Here is a 24,927-nt window from a genome sequence, read left to right as displayed (position 1 = left end):
TAACAGGAGCTGGACAAGCAGCGGGAAGCTTGCCAGATAGTGGCTCACAATAGCACGCTATGTAGTTTGCTCTTGCCAACCTGCACCAAATGCTTCCTGGAATTAGGTACACAGGGTGCGTTCCCTCCAGGGAGAGAGTGCACATTCCATTCCAAGCACAGGGAGTTTCCATGTGTAGGTGGCAAACGTATATGGAACACTGTCTGGTTTGGATGTTCTCAAGCACAGTGAAACATGACCAAGGTGACCAAACAAAATTAAGGAATTTGTTAAAGCATTTTAGACACCAAATGTGCAGTACTTAACATTGTCATAAAACACATCCACGAAGGCTGGGAAGAGGGAAGGTAAACCAACAGGTTAGACACCTACACAAAGAATGGTGATTTTATGCAATACACTGTGCCTCTTGAGTATTATTTGTAATACAATACTTTTATTTCCTGGAAAATAAAGGCTGCACACTGATAAAAATCGCAATGATTCCACCTTGTGGTTACACCACACACAGTAGTTTCAATCATTGTCAAGTGATTCATTGCATCGACAGTGCAAACTGGGGAACACATAAAACATGACCAAGCTTGCTATTTCCTATTATTACAACTGGTAATTATTGAAGTAATATTTACTTACAGCAACCCCAACACCGAGTGTTCAACTATAATTGTTTTTGGACCAAGGTTGCATGTGGGCTAAGATTCACATAGCAAAGTGAACGATCAAAGTTGAAAAGAGTCGAAGAGAAAAATGAGAAGTCATAAAGTGCTTAGGGGACAAGAAGTCGGTTTTAAAAGCCTGTAAAACATAGGAGACTGAGGGGGGTAACTAAATATGCTATTGAATGTCAACAGTACATAAACATGAGTAATTCATGTGTTTAAATTGCAATGAAACAAGATACAGGACCAAGAGTTGTGGGCAGAATTTCACAACCTGAGTTTATTCTTCAGAAGCAGTTTCACTCCAGTAGGGGAACATATGAAAACGTGGGGAAAAGAATGCAGAAAGTAAACTAAGGGGAGACGCCCCATCTTGGAAAAGGGCTGGAAGGAGGAGGCTGTTCTGGGCAACAGACTGGCTTGAAATTGGGACGAACACCAAATTCATCCATTTTATACAAATATTCATCGCTCAAGTTTTTCCCACTGCAGACACAATTCAATGGTGATCACTTAACCTGGAAGATTAAATATTGAACACTGCAAGTACTCAGTCTGACATTCATGGTCTTAAGACTCCTCACACATCAGAGGGGAGAAAACCTGAAGAAATGAGTGGGAAAGGATTCAAGCGGTGATAATTCACTGAGTTTGCTGAACTCCGCTGATTGACAAGTATGCCGATTACGAGAGTAAATGGGCTTCCACATCTAGCTGTGTGACTCTGTCTACATTTGTGACTCCTACGTTTCTTCTTCAGCATGTTTTGAGCCAATGGATATCACTGTTAAAAAGCTGCTCCAACTTCCAAAAATACAGTAGGATCTGATGTACCGTAATTCAAGAAAAAAGCTTGTGCATGCTAAAATATTTTCAAATGCATTTTGTACCCACTTTATTGTTCATTTAAAAAAAGTACATTTTTGTTTAAATAACCAGAGAGATTGCAAAACAGGAAACAAAAACCGAAATCAGCCATGAAATTAGTAAAACAGAAACTTAATTTTGACTTCTAGAATATAGAAAATTTGGGTATTTAAGTAATAGATCAAAACTGTCAATAGAAAAAGCATAATCAACTACCTGGAATTTACTGACGACTATTACATTTTCTGACAGAATCCTGATTTTTAATCCAATAGATGTGTCAAATACTTTTATCCACATAAATTAAGCAAACTACTTTTGAGTAGAAATGTACCACAATGCATATGCTTTTGTTACACTGCATCTTGACAAAAGTCATCCAATCCTGATCAATCAGTTAAGACACAAATTAATGAGATAATATTCCGTCAAAAGAACTTAAAAAACCTGAACTGAGTACAAGTCTGTAACTCATTTATGCAATAAGAGTATTCAAATGTTCAAACTATTGGGTATCATGAAACAGGTGTACTTTACAACTCTGATTTAATATATTCATCACAAGGCAGTAATACTAATATTTCAGAAGGTTACCATTTTATGCTTAAACTGCAGCATTCTTCTTGAACTAGGTGAAAACTAAGCGTTTTAGTCTTTGTACAAAATAATATTCCTGAAAGTCTTAACTCTTTAGATGGTTTCCATTCAGCATTAAGTTTGGTTTGTCTTTTTAAAATGTGATGTACACTAATTAATTTAATCTTAAATCACATTTTATCAAGTCTTATCAAGAACATTTTGCAAGACTGTTTTGGATGTTCCAGAAATATTCAAAACAGCTTCTGTATAGCAGAAGAAAGGGATACCAATCTTTTTAAAACATACTTAGGAGTTTTATTTTATGATTACAATAAACCAAGTTTGTATTCCATCATAAGATGAGGTTCTCCCATGAATTCACTTTGGGATGGATCTGAAAGGAGAAGGAAAAGATTTTAATGGCAGTGTAATATTCAGATCTTCATTAATTATTCTACTTCCCCCATGTCCACCCCTTATCTATTCAGAAAGGTGCAATGTTTTTAATCAACTTTCCCAGTAAGAGAAACTAACTCATATAGTCTATACTTGGTTCTATGTTTTTTTTTCAAAATTAAAACCACTAATTTGAGAAAATTCATTACATGTGTCAGCCTGGCTAACGGATCGTGGGACCGAGCCAGGGGGAGAGGGGGGGGCGGAGGTGACCATAGGCCCGGTTGAAAAGAAAGGTCTTCAACAGAGACCTGAAAATGGGAAGGGAGGGAGCGAGACAAAGGGAGTGAGGAAGGCAGTTCCAGAGCCTCGGGGCATAGTGGCTAAGGCACGGCCGCCGAGGGTGGAGCGGAGGACTCGGTGGACGAGGAGGAGGCCAGACCCGGAGGAACAAAGGCAACGGGTACTGTTTTGAAGAGAGGTCAGAGAGGTAGGGGGAAGTGTCAGTCTGACATTCAAGGTCCTAGGCTCCATTACAGAGGGCCCCTCTTGTCTGAAGTAATCATGTGTCTGTACCATCAGAGAGGAGAAAACTGAAGAAATTTTTTATTAAGATCCGATGACGCTGGTCTCTCCCAGTGTCCTGGCCACAATCCCCCAAATGCAAAATATGCTCATTTATCTCATGGCTGTTTGTGGAGCATTGCTGTGCACAAAATGTTTGCTGCATTTGCCCACAAAACGATCACTGTACTTTACAGCATATCCTGGTATGTCCTTCTGGTGTGCAAGGGACTATATGAAATGTAAGGATTTTATTATTTAATCAGCATAATGATATCACTGCCTGATATTGCTGTGGTTGATTTCCCCATTCTCTTGCCCAACTGTAGGTCCAACAGCTGCACTAGCTGACATCTTCAGACTGCAACTGAACAATTAACGTTCTGGTCACCGATTGATATGAAGTTCTTCAGTTAGTTTTTGTGCCTCCTGTATGTAAACCATGGCATTAAACCCCTGCAAATAACTTTTATAAAGTTTGAGGTTAAGGATACATGTTTTTATACACCAAGCTCCCAAATTTAAAAAAAAGTCACCATTCAGCACATCTTCAAAGCCAATGCACTCATCACTTCCTCGCAGAGTTTCCAGTGCAATATTTGAACTCATCAGGAAAGGCAAACGTTGGACCTGTTTTGAAACATTAACAGAGTTATATTTTAATAAAAATCGGCTGTATTCAAAAGGACAATGTGAAAATCATTTGGTCTTGAAATCCCAAGTGGCCAGAAACAACTCCTTTAGTTAATAACTCCGTCCCACAGTCCCACTTCGCTCCTTCCCACGCTTCCTTCAAGACCCTCCTTTTCGACTGTGCCCTCGGTCACTCTCTTTCCCCTACCCTCCTCCCCTCCTGATCCCAACCACCAGCTCGGGTGCAGATCCCTGATTGTCCAGTGCCTTGGCACGTCCCCCCGACATGAAAAGCGCTATACAAATATAATTTGTTGTTTGGAACGTCGGTACATAGGAAAAGGAGAAGGCCATTCAGCTCTTCTAGCCTGTTCCACCATTCAATTAGATCATGGCTCATCTAATCCTGTCAATTCCAATTTCCCGCTTTTTCTCCATATCCCTTGATACCCTGACCTACAAAAAATCTATCAACCCCACTCTTGAAAGCTGTGGATGGATCCAGCATCCACAGCCTTTTGGGGGAGAGAATTCCAGACTTCTACCACCCTTTGAGTAAAAAAATGTTTCCTGATTTCACTTAAATGGCCTGGTTCTAAATTTGTTGCTTTTACTACCTGAGGCGTCCTGCTTCTCCCAGTCTATGTGAATAATTAAAATTTCCCATTATAACCACATTGCTTTTGCAACATGCTTCCCTGAACTCCGTATTTATACACTTCCCCACTACATCACAACTCTCTGGAGGTCTGTAGACTACTCCCAACAGAGTCTTACCTCCTTTCCTGTTCCTTAATTCTACCCAGTGTTTCCACGACTGATCGCCCTTACTGAAATCTTTCCTTTCCACTGCTGTAATAGTGTATTTTATCAATATTGTTACTCCTCCTCCCTTACCATGTTATACAAGACGCCAAGGGTCTGGACTGGCTTAGCAAGGTGGAGTGGACAACCGCGGAAGGTGATGCTGTCAGCGCCTGAGGTGTGGAGACACTGACGGGAGCCAATCAGGAGGGCCTCGGTCTTTTTGATGTTCAACTGAAGAAAGTTATCGCTCATCCAGGACTTGATGTCTGACAGACATTCTGTCAGGACAGCAGTGGTCCTGGAGACAAGGGTGGAGGTAGAGTTCAGTGTCATCCGCATACATGTGGAAATTGATCCCATGTCTGCGGATGATATCACCAAGAGGGAGCATATAGATATTGAAGAGGAGGGGACCAAGGACAGAGGCCTAAGGAACGCCGCACAAGACGGTGTGGGGGCTAGAGGAAAAAATGTTTGTGGCGATGAAGTAGAGGTGGTGTGAGAGGTATGATCTGAACCAGTCAAGGACAGAGCTGTGAAGGTTGAGATGAGAGAGTAGTTGACGGTGTCGAAGGCAGCAGAGAAGTCAAGGACGAGGAAGCAGAGGGAGCCCTGGTCGCAGATGGACAGAATGTCATTTGTCACTTTGACTAGGGGTGTTTCTGTGCTGTGGGTGACACGGAAACCCGATTGGAAGAATGTGTGAAGGGAGTGGCGGGAGAAGAAGGAGCGAAGGAACAACTCGTTCCAGGACCTCGGACAGGAATGGGAGGTTGGAGATAGTTCCAGAGAGGCTTTTTTAAGGATAGGAGTAATGACAGTGTTTTTTAGTGGGGTGGGAACAGTATCAGTGGACAAGGAGACGTTTATGATGTCTGTGAGAATTTTGAGGGAAAGGAGGTGGAGCTGGGAGGTAAGGAGAGGGGTAGGGATGGGGTCGAGGGCGCAGGTGGTCGTTTTCATGCGGTTATAGTGGTGGTGAAAGGAGTGGGAGACAGTTTCGAAGGTGTGGAGGGAGGGATGGGTAGGGGCCGGGGTGGGAAGGGGAGATGGGGAGGGTGTAGCAGATGGAAGGGCAAAGGCAGCTGAGCGAATCCCCTCGACTTTGGATTTGAGGAAGTCCAGCATCGCCTTGCGGTTGGCATTTGAGGTGAGGATCAGCGAAGAGTGAGAGGGTGGGCGGAGGAGCCAGTTGGTTATGGAGAAGAGGAGCCTGGGGTTGTCCTTGGCCTCCAAGATTGTCTTGGAGTAGAACGGTGATTTGGGGAAGGTGAGGGAGGAGTGGTAAGGTTTGATAAGGTCCAGCCAGATCTGCCGATGGACTGTTAAGTTTGTTCTAAGCCAGGTGCGTTCAGCAGCACGCACCTGTGCTTTAAGGGAGGGGAAGTGGTTGATATACTATGGTGACTTACATGAATAGGAGACGGGTGGGGGGGGAAGGAGGCTGATAAGGAAAATTTTGAGGGAAAGGTTAGAGGGGTGATAAAAGATAAAGTGCTCAAAGGAGGGGAAGGTTTCAGAGTAAGGGGATAGGCCGAGCGAGAACCACGAGATGAGAGCTACACTGCCACCACGGCAGTTAGGTCGAGGGGTATGATGGAAGGTGTAACCGGGTGGTGTGGCCTCTATTGGGGGAAGGTGTCGCTTGGAGCAATCCAGGTTTCAGTGAGGGCAAGAAGGTTGATGCTTTCGTCGACAATGAAGTCTTGGATGGTAAGTGTTTTGTTGGAGAGGTAGCGGGCATTTTGTAGACCGATGCAGAGGAAACAGTTTGTAGTGGAATGTGGGGGGGTGAGGGGGACGACTGACAGGGAGAGTGGGGATGTGGATCAAAGAGGAGGTTGGCTCCCGTGGTCGTGGACCAATGGGCTTTGCGGTGAGAATGGGGATAGGGCAGTCAGAGTGGCTGCTGTTGGACAGCCAGCAGCGATTCCCACGGTGGACCCAACGGAGGAATCACAGGCTGGAGCAAAGGGAGGCTGTGGGATGGTCGAGCAGGGTTAGGAGTCGGGGAGGGCGGTGGGAGAGGAGGACTGAGCGGGAGTAATGGACGGTAGAGGATAGGGGTGGGAGCATTATGGGGAAGCAGCTCAGGTCAGTGGCGGTAGCCAAAATGTGCAAGCGAAGACTAAGAGCAAACAGTATTACTGTCCACAAATTTCTACATACTGCAGCCTTGAGACTACCTATGTTGCCATTATCGCTTTCTAGCTTCAACTCCATTTAACCTTTAGGTTTATTTATATATATTTTTAAAATTTACGAGGTTTTATCCTTCGTCTTTTATTTGTTTTTAGTTTATTTTCCCCTTAATCTATTTTTCTGTTAAAAATTTCAGGGTAAATAGGTAATCAAGTAATTTATCACCTTTTGTCCTTTGCTCACATTCCTTAATACTTAACACCTTCTTCCTCAGGAATGTTACCGTTGACACCTCTGCGTCTAGACTAACCAAAACTCCCGTCATCTACATGACTTCACTCTCCAATCTCCCACAGGCCCCGAAAAGGCTCCCGCACTGAGTTCTCTCGCCGTTTCTGTTTTTCCTTTACAAGCCACTCGCTGCTCCCCTCGTGATTGCGCCCCTCATTGCTCCGCTCACAACTTCTTGTTGTTGCATTTGATATAGCGCCTTATCACGTCTTCGAAACATCTCAAAGCGCTTCACAGAATATATTGTAAAGTGAATTTTCTATGTACATGTATATTTTGTAGACGAAACGTGGCAGCCAATTGGGCACAGCAGTGTCGCACATCCAGTTGTGAATTGAGTGACCAAATTATTGTTTTTTTGAAGGGATTATTACTCCCGAAAAAGCGATCCACCAATTGACTAACAACTGGGTTCCTACTTACTGCTAGATAAACAGAGGCGTGTGAAGTAAGGAAACTTGCCTAATGTTTTGCCCTACCCGGGAATCAAACACAGGTCCTCTCATTTGCGAGGCGAGCCCTCTAACCACTAAGCTACAGGACTCCACAATAATTCTAGCCCAATCTCTAAGGAAGGTTTATTTTCCACCCACAACCCATTAAATCTCAAAAGTCCTAATTTGTGGAATTTCTATATTCACTAGCAATTCAGTTGCGAGACTGTAGAGGAACATCCAAAGAAAGAGAATATACAGTGGGGGAGGGGGAGAAAGATGTCCATCTCTGTGATGTAAGCAAAACTAGCCCTTGAAGGTGAATGGACAAACTCACAGTATCTACACCCCTCTTGTATCGCCCACTTGAAATTATACTGAATGGAATCTGGATCCATTCACATCTTAAAGACTGAGGGATAGCTATTCGGTAGGTCAGGGTATTAAGGGATACAGAGCAAGGGCAGGTGATTGGATTTGAGATACAGATCAGCTATAATCTTATAGAATGGCAGAACAGGTTCAAGGGGCTGAATGGTCTACTCCTGTTTCTATGAATTTAAAAGTGTACTGCCTCGTATTCACTCACCCAACCCTTTCCCAATTACAGATAATCTCAGAATCTCCACAATAGGAAACCCATCAATTTATGAATTGAGTTTCCCATAGAAAATCAACCGTTGATTATAAAATAATTGCAGGTTCTTAGCTTAGAGGAAACCAAATTTTCAGGAATGGAGCTTTACATGGAACAATTTTATGTATTACAGGATAATTGTAGGCTTTCCTCTCTAGGCAATTCTTGAAAATACTGTTGTCAAATAAATATATGAACATACGAGATGTTATAACTTTGCTAAAACAAGAATCAACATTGAACATTCTATGATAATGGACTGAATCAGCTTCTCCATAACAAATAAATTCAATCAAAATAATAATCAAAAACAACAATCACTGCATTCCGTATAGCACCTTTCATGTCGGAAGGACTTCCTAAAGTGCTTCACAGAATATACTGTTGAGGACTACACAGGAAATGAAGTATGATGGCATCAAACTGCCAAACTATCAACTGCACCAAACTACATTGTGATTAAGTTAAGCAAGTCATTTTAATAAGTCATTATAAAAATTTAGTATCAAAAAATCAAAATGATGAATCCACACTAAAAAACAATTGGGTGGGGGAAGGCGTTGCATTGTTGGAGGTGTTATCCTGCCGATGAAATGTTGAACTGAGGTCCCTGTTCAGGTGGATGTTAGAGATCCCATGGCACTATTCGTAAAGAGAAGGAAGTTTCTCCCAGTGTCTTTTCTGATAATCCCAGGAAATAAACATTCATTCACTTCATGGCTGTTTGTAGGACGTTGCTGTGTGCAAATTTGGCTAGCGCATTCGCTTGTAAATACAGTCTCCTTCACAGTAAAATCCTGTGAAGCTATTTGGGACATCCTCGCAACATGAAAGGTGCTATACCAAATGCAACGAATATTATTATTATGCAGATTCAGCTAAGGCATAATAAACGAATGAAGCCACAAAAAACAAGGTGAACAAAACCAATATGGTGCGAACACTAATTATTATCCATATTATTAAAATGTTGATTCAATTATTTATTGTAGGGATGTAGTGAAGCAATTAGAAACCAGAGCTTTTTTCCTCAACTGCATTTATCTGTTCACTCACATCCACACATCCTAAACAAAAACCTCACTGAATAAACAATTACAGAAATAAAACTACTCCAAAGTATATCTATATATTATATATAATAAACTTACCTGCTGTACTGCTTTGTATTCCATTTGCAATTTTAGTGGTGCATGCAGTCCTTGAATATTTCGCAGAGTAGTAAAATTCATTTTATCTTGAGTGAGCTGAAACTGATAATTGGGAAATGCATAACATCCCATTAGTCTCTATAAGAGATGTGCATTGGATCTGCAGTATCCAATTGGTTAAAAATCAAAGTCATTTTAGTTTGATTCGTATAGCATTTATCGTAATTCTTTTTCTTTGCATCAATTAGTTTTACCTTCTCCAAACCCAGATTTTGCACTATCAAGTCTTTTAAAGGTTATATACACCCTGTACATATACACACACATATATATATATATATACACACACACACAGACCACCTGGGGACTCTGCTATTAATAAAATTCCTATATATTTACACACAATAGAAGGTAGGGTCAAAATCAATTGTAGATTTTCTTTACTTATATGGTGTGATAATGTCACGAACACCTATTCCTCTCCATCAACATTTTGTTAAAAGCTAAATACCCTAAGTTCATTTTGAAAGATGAATTTCCCATAATTTCATGTTATATCAATAACATGAAATTGTTAATTTTATAACATTTCTTTGGCACGATCTTGCGAGTATCTACATTTATAATATCATGGTTTTCACAAGTGCAGGTTGATCTGGTTATAAAATGTTTTAGTGGAGAGCAAGTATTGTATAGATCCACAGTTCCCGAAAGTGCAAGACCTCTGGCATAAATTAGCTGGCTTCCTGTGTCTGTGCGCAGAAACCAGCTGTTCAGTCACAACTGATGCTGCAAGAGTTCTAGAAACGCATGGGAGAGCATTCATGGTTGACCAGTCGGCTTCCTACATGTTGATGGCATGCACAGGAAGCCGATCAGTCTGAAAATGTTGTCAGTGTGACCCAATGAACCAGAGAGGGCTGGCGACCAGTTTATTCCACAAACGCATTATAACACGGTGATTAATTTCATGCATGCGAAACACCTGAGTTATAACTTTGCTGTAATCTTAATTACCTTTTAAATACAGTTTGTCAAAATGTAGTCTCCTATTGCCCCATTCAAAACATTTTTTACATGAGATAATTGAGTTACGTTTCATTTTAGTAATGATCTATTTACTGGTTTTGAACAATTAAATCCTGTCAAAGTATTTCTATATTTAAGGAGTGTCATTCTTCAAATTAAGAGTTTTGATGTTAAAAAAATACATTGCTGCATATGGGCTATGTTTACATTTTGCAAGGTAGGTTTAAATTCATACTTTTAATACTTACATTTTTTTCTGAAATCTCCAGAGGATGACTTGGCAAAAGTTCTGACTTGACATTTGTGAATCTAAGTGCAAGAAACATGGAACTTATTAGACACTTACTTGGTTTGAACCCAAAGCACATTGCATATCCCTTTACTCGACTTCAAGATCCTCACACTTATATTCAAATCCTTTCACTCTCTAGCACCTCCCGATCTCTCCGACCTCCTCACTTCCCAATCCATCACCTCCGCTTGACTGGCACTGGCCTCCTGCTCATCCCTCGCACCCTCCACCCCGCTATCGGAGATCGCGTTTCAGCCACTACGCCCCGAAACTCTGGAACACTCCCTCAGTTACATTGCCTTACCCCCTCTCTCCCCTTTTTCAAGTGCCTCCTGAAAACCTTCCTTACGGCCACTCCCACAGCCACTGTTGAGCACTCTGAGACACCTGCACGGAGGGCACTATATAAATGCAAATTGTTGTTGTTATGGTACTCCGGGTCTGGCCTCCTCCTCGGACCCCGAGTCCTCCGCTCCACCCTCGGCCTTCAGCCACTATGCCCCGGGGCTCTGGAACTGCCTTCCTCACTGCCTTTGCCTCGCTCCCTCCCTTCCCATTTTCAGGTCTCTGCTGAAGACCTTTCTTTTTTGACCGTGCCTTTGGTCATCTTCCCCCTCCGGCTCGGTCCCAGGATCCGTTACTGTAAGGCAATCTGAGACGCCGTCCAGAGTGGAGGGCGCTATATAAGTCCAAGTTGTTGTTGTTGTTGTTACGCTTCCTCGGTGGATTAAATTTAAACTTAAATTTATCTACAGCCTTCACGCAGGATAGTGTAGCAGAGTGCTGGTATGGAGGCACTTTCTACCCAAAAAAGCGCTTCTGCCACCAAAGTGAACATTGGGAAACAGGACAATTGCAGAATTTAAAGATTAAATTCTTAAAACTAGAAATCAATTACAAAATTAGGCAAAAAATAAAATAGCACGAGGATGGGGGAGGTCTCAGAAGGCATCTCCCTCAGCTCTCCTTTGCTTTACATCTATTAATATCCGTGTCTCTAGGTCGCCTCGCTTCCTCCCTTGTGTCCTTCAAGGTGGCCGGGCTTTCAGCCTCTCTGTCCCCATACTCTGGAACTCCATCCCACGGTCCCGTCGCCTCGCTTCCTTCCTTGCCTCCTTCAAGGCAGGTCTCAAGACCCTCCTCTTCGATCGTGCCTTCAGTCTCCCTCCCACTTCTTTGCCTTTCCTCATCCCTAGATGACCCCTCCCCCATGCTCAGGCCCCGACACCTGACTGTTCAGCGCTTTGGGACGTCCTCCCGATATGAAAGGCGCTCTATAAATGTAATTTTGTGGTTGTTGTCCCCTGCACATAACCAATGTACATTCTAGGGCTGTTCTTTTTTGTTTATGAATTCTACAATAGATGTAATGTTTGCAATACTTTAGGAAATAACTAATCATAGATGATATACCTGAAGAGGTGGCTATAACAGTAGGAACAGCACAATTTGCAACTTTTTGAAATGCACACAATTCCCAGTAAATCTTATCTGCATACATTTAATAAACTTTATACAGTTAACTAGCTGTGAATCACCAATTTGCGGGTGAATAGTAAAAGTAACCCTAAATTGAAGGCATCGATACAGCTATTTATTTTCTCTAGTCCATAAAAACAAATTCTTTTCCACTGAAGCTGTAAACGTAATTTTTCAATTACTGCAGAGTGCGAGATATTTCCTACATCTATAACCAGGGGTCACAGTCTTAAAATTAAGAACAGAGCTGAGGAAACATTTCTTCACTCAGAGGGTAATGAATTTATGGAATTCACTACCCCAGAAGGCTGTAGATGCTCAGTCCTTGTACATCTTCAAGGCTGAGACTGATATATTTTTAAAAAATAGAGGAATTAGGGGATATGGGGATAGGGCAGGTAATTAGAGTTAGGTCTGAAGATCAGCCATGATCTTATCGAATGGCGGGGCAGGCTCGAGGGGCCGATGGCCTACTCCTGCTCCTAATTCTTATGTTATTAAAACCTAACCGCTACAATCCCATTGTCACATTTACAACATACACACAATATATCTCTAGCATTTAAGACACTGTTCCAGTGATCAAACTATGCAAAAAACAAAGACTGCTTATGGAAGTGTAAAGACAACCACCCACCATCACTGATGACCAAACTTTTGATTCTATGCCCCGAACCCCTGAACTCCCTCTCTGTAGCCCTTCAACATTTCAATTTTCCCATTTCTCTTTAAATGAAGAGGTGCAGTGCCCAAACCTGAATGCAGTACTCCAGACCAAGGCTCTATATAGTTGAAGCATCATTTCCTCTCCTTTATATTCCAGTCCACTTGAGTTAAAAGTCAACATCCCATTCGCCTTTTTGCTAACTTATTGCACCTGTGAGCTTGTTTTGGGTATTTTGTGTATGTGGACATCCAAATCCCTTTGCTCCTCCATAATTCTTAAGTTTCTCCCTATTTAGAAAATATTCTGTTTTGCTATCTTTGGATCCATTGTGGACGACCTCACACTTTCCGACATTGAACTCCATCTGCCACAGTTTTGCCCATTCATTTAATCTGTCTGAAACCCTTTGTATTTTCCTGCTCCCATCTACACAACTTACTGCCCCTGCAAACTTTGTGCCATCCGCCAATTTGGATATAAAACTCTCTATTTCTTCATCCAAGTCATTTAAATATATGGTGAAAAGCTGAGGCCCCAGTACAGACCACTGGGGAACACCGCTTATCACGTCCTGCCAATCAGAGAATATTCCCCCCTATCCCTACTCTCTATTTCCCGTCTCCCAATAAATCACCAAGCCAAGTTGCAAGGTTACCTCTGATTCTACGTGCTTTTATTTTTGCTAACAACCTCTTGTGCGGAACCTTATCAAATGCCTTCTGGAAGTCCATGTAGACGACATCAATAGACACTCTCTTATCCACCATATTAGTGACCTCCTCAAAAAGTTCAATTAGATTCATCAGACATGACCCACCTTTCACAAATCCTTGCTGACTCTCTTTGATTAGCTCATATATGTCCAAGTGCTCAGTCACTTTGCCCTGATGAGATTCCAGTAACTTCCCCACAAATGAAGTTAACATGACAGGTCTCTACAGTTACCTGGTTTCTCCCTCCCTTCTTAAATAATGGAGTGACATTTGCAATTCTCCAATCCGAGGGCACAATTACCAAATATAGAGCTTTGAAAATTATAACTAACACACCTGCAATTTCCTCCCCTGCATCTTTTAATACCCCGGCGTGGAATCTATCAGTTTCTGGAGATTTGTCTATCTTTAGTCCCATTATTTTCTCCATTATCTTTTTTTATTTATATTAAATCCATTTAGTACTTCTCTTTGACTTATTTTCAAGTTCCCTTGTACCGATGGTATTTTGTCCTCGTACTCTACAGGGGCATACTTATTCTTTAAAAGGAATCTAGTCTCCTTTGGACGAGTGTGGGAAAGTTGCATTTGCCAAAGTAGTACTTGAAAATGTAGGAAGTGGTAAACCAAAAATGGGAGATGAGTTGGTGCATCCTTATCTGTTATGTAAAATACAAGTGGGTAGAAATTATTGGAAATGTCTAAGGCTCAAGCAACAACATAACTCTACACTGATAAATTAAATAGTTTACAAGATGAACAAGACAGCGCAGCAATAAGAATTACATGTGGTTAAGTACATTTAGTTCAAACTATAAAGACATGGCTGGGATAAAAGTGCACAAACATTTATAAACCTCCTCCTCCTCAAATCAACTGAGATAGTTGTATTCTGAGTCACACATTTACGGTCAAAATTCTCAATAAGGGTTATGAGGCAAAATGCATGATTTTACCGAAAGCACGGAGCGAGTCGTTTAACATACAGTTGACCATAATGGAAAGAAATTTGAGAGAGAAAGACTGGGAAGCACAACTATACCCAGTGTGCTGGAATTCTCAATGGAGTGGAGGGACAGAGGGATCTGGGTTTAAAATATAGTGTTAAAATTGGGATTGCAGATAGAGAAGACCATTTAAAGGGCAAACAAAATTCTAGGTTTATATACAGAGCCAGTGAGTACAAAAGTAAGGAAGTATGCAATTTTTGGGTGTTGTATTCTGAAAAGGTTATAAGAGCTATGGAGACTATCCAATGTAGATTCATGAGAATGATACTGGAAATTATCCACTCCGCCTGCTCGGGATTCAAATCCCAGAATGTCCAGTGCCTTGGGAGGTTATTCCGATGTGAAAGGCGCTAACAAATGTAATTTTGTATTGTATTATGAGGAGAACTTAGATTGATTAGATGTTTTCCTTTCAGAGCAGTGAAACATGACAGAAGTGCTTAAAATAATGAAAGGATCAATCACGAAAACCTCTTGAAGGACAAGAATTCAAGATTGTAAAAGGAGATAGGCTACTCATGCTACTCATAGCTATTCTAGAGATGATTTGATTATAGTGCCTTTCATATCTGGAGGATGTTTCAAAATGGTTCACAAAAATACTTGCCAGATAATGTTTACACTGGCAACTTGCACTATTTAAACTCCAGGATTACCCCCAACCCATACTTGAGGTCCCCAAGTCATGGTTCTTGCCAATCTGTGCCCAATACTTTTCTGAATTAGGTAAGCAAAGTGCATTCCTCAGGGAAGAGTCCTTCCATTCCAGACAAAGGGCAATTTTCATGTATATTTGGATCTCTCTGGTTCAGATGCTCTTAAGCATAACAATGTGTTTCTGTGTTGCAGACACTTAGCTGACAAAAAAAATTCCGTCCTCCAGATTGTGGAGCAATAATAGTCTGCAAGTTATTTTCAGTCAAGCTTTTATTTCTACTTAAATTGGTTCCATATTGGAATGTCATTTTTGGAATTTTTGAGAAACGTAAGAAGAGTGACAAAAAATTAACACAACTCATGATTCACTGCGATATTTTCCCAATTTTTACCAGCCATATATTGAAATAAATCCTATTGAAAATAATGCAATTAAGACTTACAATATAGAATTGAAACATTTCTGGAGAGAAGAAAGATGTATCTTAACTCCTTACAAAAGAGCAGTTTCTTAGATTGTCCCATTGCTCAGTGAATTTATTTGAGTGAATAGTTGAGCTAGAGCCAGAGGATGTTAGAAATTTGATCCCTAGCCCGTGCAGCAACAAAAACAAATTACATTTTTATGGTGCCTTTCACATCAGGAGGACGCCCCAAGCGCTGGACTGTTAGGAATTTCAACCTGAGCTGGGCATTGGGATCAGGAGATAGGAGGGTGACTGAAGACTCAGTCGAAGAGGAGGGTCTTGAGATGGGCCTTGAAGGAGGAAAGGAAGGGAGCGAGGTGAAGGGACTGTGAGATGAAGTTCCAAAGGGTGAGGGCAGAGAGGCGGAAAGCCCAACCACCGATGGTGGGATAGGCCGGGTGGGGGAGCGGGAGCAGGCCATAGCCCGCTTAGCAGTGAGAAAAGGGAGATGAGGGAAAAAAATCACCTAGCATCCTGTTTCTGACTGCTATCCAGCATCCAACCTCTAATATGCATGTGTGTCAACACTGGACAAGGAGAAAATCAGTGCTTGCGTGCAATGTGTCATTCCCCATTTGAGGTCAAGTAGCCTGTTCCATATTATGCCTGAATCAAAGACAGTTTTAGTCCTGTAGTGATAGACTGGGTTTGATTCCCGGCAGGGGAAATGTTGGGCAAATTTGCTTACTCCACACGCCTCTGTTTACCAAACAATAAGTAGGAACCCGATTGTTAGTCAATTGGCAGATCACTTTTCCGGGGTAATAATTCTTTCAATATAATAAATTGGTCACTTAATCCGCGATTGTTTGTGGGACACAGTTGTGCACAGTTGGCTGCCGGGTTTTGCCCACAAAATATACAGTCAATTACTTTACGTTATATTCTGTGATGTGCTTTGAGACATCTCGAAGACGTAATAAGGCACTATCTCAAAGGTAATTATTATTATAATAAATCATAACAATAGCAACAACAACAAAATTACATTTGTAGAGCGCCTTTCATGTTGGAAGGACGTCCCAAAGCACTGAACATACTTCTAGTGAATATTCAATTCCAATCAAAATGGACTGCAACTTGCCTTTTGAATTAGGGGAAAGCTTCATCTCTATCAAATTTGAAGATTTTGCTGCAGCACATCTTAATTTCTAAAATGTTTAATTTGAATACATATATTTCCATTCATAACATTCTTCCATTGCTATCTGTCCAACAAATGTGGCCTCTGGAGCAGCATATAGTTCCGAAGAACTATCATTGTTTTTTTGCAATTCTATTAGCGTAAAAGCAAACAGATGATTAATGATAACAAAGCTTTGCATTTGATATAGTATTTTATGTTGAAATTTTTCAAGGCACTTTACTGTTGCCGCAATGATCCACAATCTAGTTTTTGGTCAACTGGGTTTCTGACACTGTGGGAACCCCAAAAAAACGTACTAAAGAGTATCCAAATGGTACAAAGTTCTATGTGTGCCAGCTACACATGGTAATATCAGTGTTTGGAATGGAATGTTCATTCACTCCGCAAAGGGTCATATCCTGCTTACCTAAATCCAGAAATTATTACACAAGATTGGCAAGACTTTTCAACGCTCTGAAACATGTGTTTGGGGTAAGCTGTTGTGTAATTATCTGAAACCACATAATGGCCATTGAAAGCACTGTCTGGCAAGCTTTCTGCTACTTATCCAGCTGGGACCACCTTAGTCATTAGTGTTTTGCTTACAGAGTTAACAGGCACTAAGTGGGAAGAATCCATGTCCTCCCCACAATGACCAGTCTGCCCGTCTGCATCCTAACATTAAGCCAGGCTGCATGGTCTGCTATCAGCAGTGACCCGGAGTACTGCAGACCTGCCTGGTTAGGCTACTGAGACCGCCACACAGGACTGACTCAATTCCAACATTCTTTTACTGAGCATATCACCTTGAACCCAGCTCAAAGGAGACCCTGCTTTTTCTCCCCCCAGTCAGAAGGTGAATGACCAATTTAACTGGAGGATTTGTTGGCCAGGACAACGATTTAACATTCATCCGTACACAGATGAGACCTCAGTTTAAACGCTCATCTGAAAGATGGGACCTGTAACAAATCAGTCATTTATCTAGTTGGGAGTTTCAGCCTAGACCTGACTCAAGGCTTTGAACCCACAACTTTCTGATCCATGTTGTTAACTCAGTGCCAACAAACACCAATGGTAATATTGGCCACAAAACGCACCGTGAAATATAAAAAAAATTCCCCGTGTGCTCGATTACACAATCTTCCACTCTGGAGTTCCAGTGACAAATTCCTGGTCAAGAACGTCTTGCTGGGTATCACTTGACTTAAAAGCATAAATCTACATAGAGAACAGTGAGTTCCAAAAAATATTAGAGAATACAATAGTCTGAATGGTTTGCAGGGTGGGTCAGATACTTGATCTCCCGATAAGAATTTCATAACACAATTTCAGGAACCTGCGATTTGTGAAGTCGTCTTGTAGATCTCTTCTCTCTGCATATACATTAGAATTACTGCAAATTAAGATTCAAAACTATTGATATTGATATCAGTGATACTGAGCTGCACAAAAAAAGAGGGACTTGAAAGAATTTCACAAGTGTGATTCTTTTCCTAGCACGGTATTCCACTCAAAATATGCTCATTTGTGCCATTACAACCCTAAATGGTTGTTTTTCGATTCAAAATATTTAAGACAATCCTTACTCAAATGCAGACCATAAAGTATGCTTACCCTCTACGAAGTGTGTCATGTACACCAAAGGATTCTGCATAAGGATTGAGTTCCCCAGGGATGCTCTCCTTCATCTCTGACCTAAGTCCTCTGGTATTCTGCAACAAAAAACATTACAATTAAATCTAAATCAGAATGGTCCAACCAGGGGCCCGCAGGCCACATCCGGGGAATGATTTCATTCAAACCGCCCACTCCCTCCCCAGCAAGGGGATAGTGAGGCCAAGGTTGGCCAGGAGACCCGCATTCCTGCCCCTCAGCTCGGGAGGGACCTCCTGACCGAATGGCACCAATGGCCAATGTTTCCAATCCCTTAGCTCAATGTGCTGCAGTCTGTCAGGAAGCCACACTGGAAGAAGGCTAGCGGGTTTCGCCAACCACGTCCTCCCAACCATCAGCTCCTGCCGCTGCCAGATAGTGAGCCAAGTGGCTAAATGAAAGACGGTGGGGAGAAGAGTAATAACGTGAGAGAGTCTGGGAGAGGGAGTGAGAGAGTCATATCAGTCAGGATCATAACATTTAATATGACTTGCACTAAATACAAGTTTGCCCATATTGTATAAAATACGATTTAATCAATAATCTACACTGCGTATGCATACTTTATACTTCATAGATTTCTTTGCACTAGTCATATTTTATGAAGTATAAGTATTATAATAATAATCCTTGCATTTGATACAGCGCTTTTCACGTCGGGAGGACGTCCCAAAGCGCTTCACAGAACACACTGTAAAGTGAATTGACTGTATATTTGTGGGCGAAAGCGGCAGCCAATTGCGCACAGCAGTGTCCCACAAACAGTCATAGATTGAAAATGACCAATTTATTATTGTTTTTGGTTTTGGAAGGATTATTATTAGGCTCTGTGTGGAGTAAGGAAACTTGCCCAAGGTTTCGCCCTGTGCCTGGAATTGAACTCAGGTCTCTCGGTTGCAAAGCGAGTGCTTTAACCACTGAGCTACAGGACTCCACTAGTCGTATTTTATGAAGTATAAGTATTATACTTTATAAAATACAACTAGTGCAAATAAATCTAAGTGTTTTTGGTAGGAAATGGAATGGGACTTAGGCGATCATACAACTTATAAAGACTTCTGAGTTTTACTGTATAATACTGGTCCAATGTCTCAGTGGCTGTGTTATAAATGAGGTGTGAAAATGGCTGAACTCTGGCTCGTCAGATTACTACCTTCCTATTAATGAGACATCAGTAGAGCTTCATGCGTATTCCGCAGTTTGCAGCAGGTGACAACAGTAGTGCTTCCCACTCACAACAGTAAGCAAGAAACGATGACCCAGAAGTCAACTATAGAAACATACAGCACAGAAGGAGGTCATTCGGCCTATCACGTTGGCTCCTTTAACATCAATCTCTTCAGTCCCATTTTGTTGCCCTTTACTCATACCCATGTAGGCATTTCCTTTACGATACTTACCTAATTGCCTTTTGAAATCCAAGATATCGCAGGATATTCCATTTCCTAACAACTCGGTGTATGAAAAACATCTCCTAACCATCCCATTACGTTTACTAACCGTACTTTACTTTGAAGTTAACATTAGATAAACTGACTAATATTTATTGCCCCCAATATCAACTTAAATTTAAAAAATGTCCTTCACATAGGATAGCAACTCGGGATTGCTGCAGAATGGCGGAGTTAGACACTGACTGAGGGAGAGGAGAACCAAAGACACAAAGAGATAAATCTTAAGAGATCACCAATGGGTAACCAGGGGACATGCAGCAGACCTGTGCCCACTGAGTGAAGGGGGTAGCAGTGGAGAGTGATATGTGCAGGTCAGAGGGCTAGGGAGTGAAGGGATTTTTAGGTGAGGATAGGATCTTGAAATCCATTCTTTCGGATCCTGGGAGCGAGTGGAGCCTGGAAAAGATGGAGATGACCTAGATTTAGCCAATTTAGGCCAACCTAGATTGAATCCACACATCTGGTAAGAGCGTTTAATTCTGAGACGCATTACAATGAGTCAAGATTTACAGAAATTAGAACGTTGCTAAACATCTGTTTCAAAGTTTTTGATGGGAAATGAACAGGAAACGTATAGCAGCAAAAATAATAATCAGCACAGACTGATTTGCTGCTGTTAATCAGGTGTGAGCGGGAAGTGGGAGAAAAGGATTTGAGTCACGATGCCATCCCATACTGGGATGAACCACAGGGTGAAGAATTGTATCATCTAAACACCCGCCAAGCACAGGGAACACGAAACACCCTCCGTGACTGAGGCGATCAGATTAAACCAGCATCTTCCCCTCGCAGAGAGTGGGGGGGGGCTGTGTATGTGTGTGTGTGTGTGTGAGGGGGCTGTGTATGTGTGGGAGGGGGCTGGGCTGTGTATATGTGTGTGGGGGAGGGGGCTGTGTATGTGTGTGTGGGAGGGGGGGCTGTGTGTGTGTGTGGGGGGGGGGGGCTGTGTGTGTGTGTGGGAGCTGTGTGCGTGTGTGTGGGAGGGGGGGCTGTGTATGTGTCTCGAATTCAAGATCCTCATCCTCACCTACAAGGCCATTCACGGCCTTGCTCCCTCCTACCTCTCCGACCTACTATCCCCCTACCTACCTGCCCGTACCCTCCGTTCCTCTGGCTCCGGTCTGCTCCACATCCCCCGCCCCAACCGCCCTACCATCGGTGGTCGGGCCTTCAGCCTCTCAGCCCTGAGGCTCTGGAACGCTATCCCCCGGTGCCTTCGCCGCCTCCTCCCTTTCCTCCTTCAAGGCCGGTCTCAAGACCTTTCTCTTTGACCGTGCCTTCAGCTCCCCCCTCGACTCTCTACCCCCTCCTCGCTCCCTCCCTTCCCTCCCCTCACCCTGACCGTTTCCCCCCCCTCCCCACCCTGCTCGGGTCCCGACACAACTGTCCAGCGCCTTGGGACGTCCTCCCGACGTGAAAGGCGCTCTATAAATGGAATCTTGTTGTTGTATGTGTGGGAGGGGGCTGTGTGTGTGGGAAGGGGCTGGGCTGTGTGTGTGTGTGTGGGAGGGGGGGCTGTATGTGTGTGTGGGGGGGTTGTGTGTGTATGTGTGTGCGAGGGGGGGGCTGTGTGTGTATGTGTGTGTGGGGGGGGGCTGTGTGTGTATGTGTGTGCGGGGGGGGCTGTGTGTGTATGTGTGTGCGGGGGGGGGGGGCTGTGTGTGTATGTGTGTGTGGGGGGGGGGCTGTGTGTGTATGTGTGTGTGTGGGGGGGGGCTGTGTGTGTATGTGTGTGCGAGGGGGCGGGAGACATTTAGCACAAGGAGCTCGTTAACGAAACACCGGGAGGTGGATTTCGCTTTCGCTTCAGGAATCACAACTAAACTAAGTTGTTTTTTTTTTGCTGTGAGAATCTCGGAGGTTCTACCAACAACTCGTCGAGAGCACCGCCTTCCCTGTCCCCCCCCTCACACACCCCCCACTCACACACCCCCTCACACACCCCCAGCGCGCCCGCCCCAGGCCCCCGGTCACCGCCACCCACTGCCCGCCTCACTCGGCCAACTAGGCCGCAGCCTCGGTGACGAGTCAAAAAGCTGCCGACCCGCTCCCGCTGCAGCCCCCGCCACAAGGGAAGCGGGTCGCGGCCTCCCCCGGGGTGGCCTCCCCCCCCCCCGCTGCTTGGTGAGGTGGGGGTGGGGGTGAGGTGAGGAGTGGGGGGGAGACCGTGCGCGAACCCACCATTTTTCTGCCGCTTAATCTTCTCCTGACCGACCGCTCCGGGACTCACTCACTCACTCACTTCCTCTGACAGCTTCCGGTTCCGGTCCGGGGTCACGTGGCGGCTGTGGGTGGGGAGGAGCGGCTCCTGCGTTGGGGAAGGTGGGAAGTTGTCCCACATTGAGGGAAGCAGTGCCCCTCCTCCTCTCCCCTCCTCTCCCCCCCCTCTCCCCCCCCCCTCTCCAGCCACTGTCTGGGCACCAGTCTCGGCTCTCGTCAAGTTACACCCAAACTTCAACGGGAATTCATCGACCTCCGGATCCTCGTGTTCAAATCCCGCCACTCCCCGGCGCCTCCCCCCCTCCCCCCACCGCTCCGACCTCCCCACTCCACCGCCCCGCGCCTCCGCTCCACTGGCGCCGGCGCCCGCTCGTCCCTCGCGCCCTCCGCCCCCACCAACACTTCTTGATCTATGCCGTGAATCAAGAAAAAAAACTGAAAACGCACGACCGATTGACTAAGCAGCGCCTTGGGACGTCCTCCCGACGTGAAAGGCGCTCTATAAATGGAATCTTGTTGTTGTTGTTGTTGTCAGGACTTGTCTAGACTCACGCTAATGTTCGGGGGCCACTTCGTGGTGGTTCCGTGGGCCACAGGTTGCCCACCCACTGAGATAGGTGTTTGGGAAACAAGTTGATGGAAGGATATAAGAGAGTAGAAGACCCTTTCAACGTTGGGGCAGATGAGAATAATTTGGCCTTTTCTGGTCTTGAACTTGGGAGTTTTCATTTGATTACTTTTGGAGTTCAGAATATTTCCTTTAACCGAGTGGGTAGATTTTTCTTGGTGTGTATAAAGTGCAATGGGCTGAAGCAGGCTTCATATTCTCCGTCTAACCCACCCCACCATCAGCGGGGGGGCTTTCAGCCATTCTGCCCCTGCTCTTTCGAACTCCATCCCAGAGTCTCTCCAACATGCTCCCTCCTTCTCTCAAGGTATGTCTCTTAATTCCGCTTTGTCCCTGCTTTTGGTTGTTTCCCTTTCCCACTCCCTCGGTTCCAATCCCCTGCTCAGGTGCCCAGCCAGCATTAGCATTTTGAGACAACCGCCCAATGTGAAAAAGGCTCTATAAAATTTAAATTGTATTGATCACTTTCCTCTTTTACGCTATTTTGTTGTTGAGTTTTGAGACATTGTTAGGCTTCAGTTTATTTATATCCTTTAGTATCTTGAAATATTTCAATTCGACTCACTTGAGCCTTCCCCAATTGGAATATTCCCACTTTCTGTAGCTTCATGTAACTCAGGTTTCGACTCCCAGTAATCAATTAGTTGTCCTTCACTATACACACTTTCACATATGGAACTAAGAGTCACAAGCACAGTGGCTTAAGTTTGCAGATAACACCAAGCTAATGAAGGGATAGATTGAACAAGATAGGATTTGAATATACTTGGTAATTGAGCAGATCAGTGGCAGATGAAATTCAATGTGGAGAAATGTAAAGTACTACACATGGGGACAAAAATCCCTGAAGGGACTATTATTTGAATGGAAGGAAAATAATATGTATGGAAAATGAAAAGGACCTGGGGGTCCTGATTGACAATAAATTGAAGTTCTCCCAACAATGCCCTTTGTCAGTGAATAAAGCACATCAGGTGTTGGAATGTATCAAAAGATCAATAGCAAAGCCAAAATAGTGGGGCAATCCTGCCACTGTATAAATCATTGGTGAGACTATACTTAGAGCACTGTGTACAGTTCTAATCGCCGCAGTCCAAAAAGGATATTGGAGAAATCGAGCAGATACAGAGAAGGGCAACCAAAATGATTGAGGGAATGGAAGGACTAGACTATCAGGAGCGACTCAGCTTGTCCAGTAGAACCAGAGGTGCTTGCATTACTGCAATTGAAGGGGGGGATATTCAGAACGAACGTACACAAACACTATTTCAGTGAGCGAATAGTGAACCTGTGGAACAGGCTCCCTAGGGAGATGGTTGAAGCAGGAAATGTTGATTCTTTTAAACACAGATTAAATAGTTTTATTTCAGGAAATAACATTATGGGATACAGTACATAGGTAGTTTGGGACATATGTGCACGCGACTGTCAGGAAGGTGGAAGGTAAATTAGATGGACCTTGATTTTTTTTGTCTAGCATTTTTTATGCTCTTATGTTATACATAATGCCCCTCTGAAAGCAGAATTCACTCATCCTCACTATTGACTTGGATGTCTTTCCTCCATATTCCCTAGCTCCAGCAACAATTAGGCAATTATATGATTTATACAGATCAGACTTCTGCGAGTTTTACTGTATCTACCTCTCTGACTGCATGTTTGACAGAAGTAGCCATTGTTGGTTTGGATACTTTGGTTGCCTCTATTGGAAAGCTGATTCATGATACCTTTGATTTACTTGGAAAAAAGTTGAAAAAAAACACTTTGGAAAGATTTGTGAATTTCAGAAAATTTCAAAACAGGGATTGCAGTTGAAGATGTGTTGCCATTCACCAGTGCTGTAAATGCAATATGACTTACTATTGATCTGCACCAATATGAGTAATCCAAGTTCCAGGCGAGGGATTAAAATTCCAGCATTAGACACTCATAGTGAGTAACAAGTCAAACCAAGGGTAAGGGCTTGGTGTGGCCATCAAGTGACGTTGTATCAGGGAGTGGGCCTTCCACTTTCACTGAAACACTTCTTGGACACTTCTTTGTTGGAGTCTCACTCTCCTTGATGTAAATTAGTTGATCTGTATAAATGTAACACAACAACAACAACAACTTGGATTTATATAGCACCCTCCATGCCGGACGGCGTCTCAGAGCGCTTCACAATAATGGATCCCGGACCGAGCGAGGGGGAGGAAGGTGACCAAAGGTGTGGTCGAAAAGAAAGGTCTTCAGCAGAGACCTGAAAATAGGAAAGGAGGGAGTGAGACAAAGGGAGTGAGGAAGGGAGTTCCAGAGCCTCGGGGCATAGTGGCTGAAGGCACGGCCACCGAGGGTTGGAGCAGAGGACCCGGGGGACGAGGAGGAAT

General features: G+C 43.4%; 1 protein-coding gene across 1 annotated transcript; it reads right to left on the bottom strand.

Moving 5' to 3' along the window:
* Positions 1-1,538: 1,538 nt before the first annotated feature.
* pomp (proteasome maturation protein) lies at positions 1,539-21,952 on the bottom strand. The gene is given in 6 exon segments (NM_001292609.1): positions 1,539-2,502; positions 3,605-3,698; positions 9,164-9,265; positions 10,441-10,501; positions 18,221-18,318; positions 21,895-21,952. Coding segments are annotated over 6 exon segments (426 nt in total). The 5' UTR covers positions 21,898-21,952; the 3' UTR covers positions 1,539-2,434.
* Positions 21,953-24,927: the final 2,975 nt, after the last annotated feature.

Source organism: Callorhinchus milii, unplaced genomic scaffold (genome assembly GCF_018977255.1).
Source record: "Callorhinchus milii isolate IMCB2004 unplaced genomic scaffold, IMCB_Cmil_1.0 Scaffold4, whole genome shotgun sequence".
In the NCBI taxonomy this organism is placed as follows: Eukaryota; Metazoa; Chordata; class Chondrichthyes; order Chimaeriformes; family Callorhinchidae; genus Callorhinchus; species Callorhinchus milii.
Note: the sequence above shows the minus strand (reverse complement) of the source record. Positions and strands in the feature narration are given on the sequence as shown.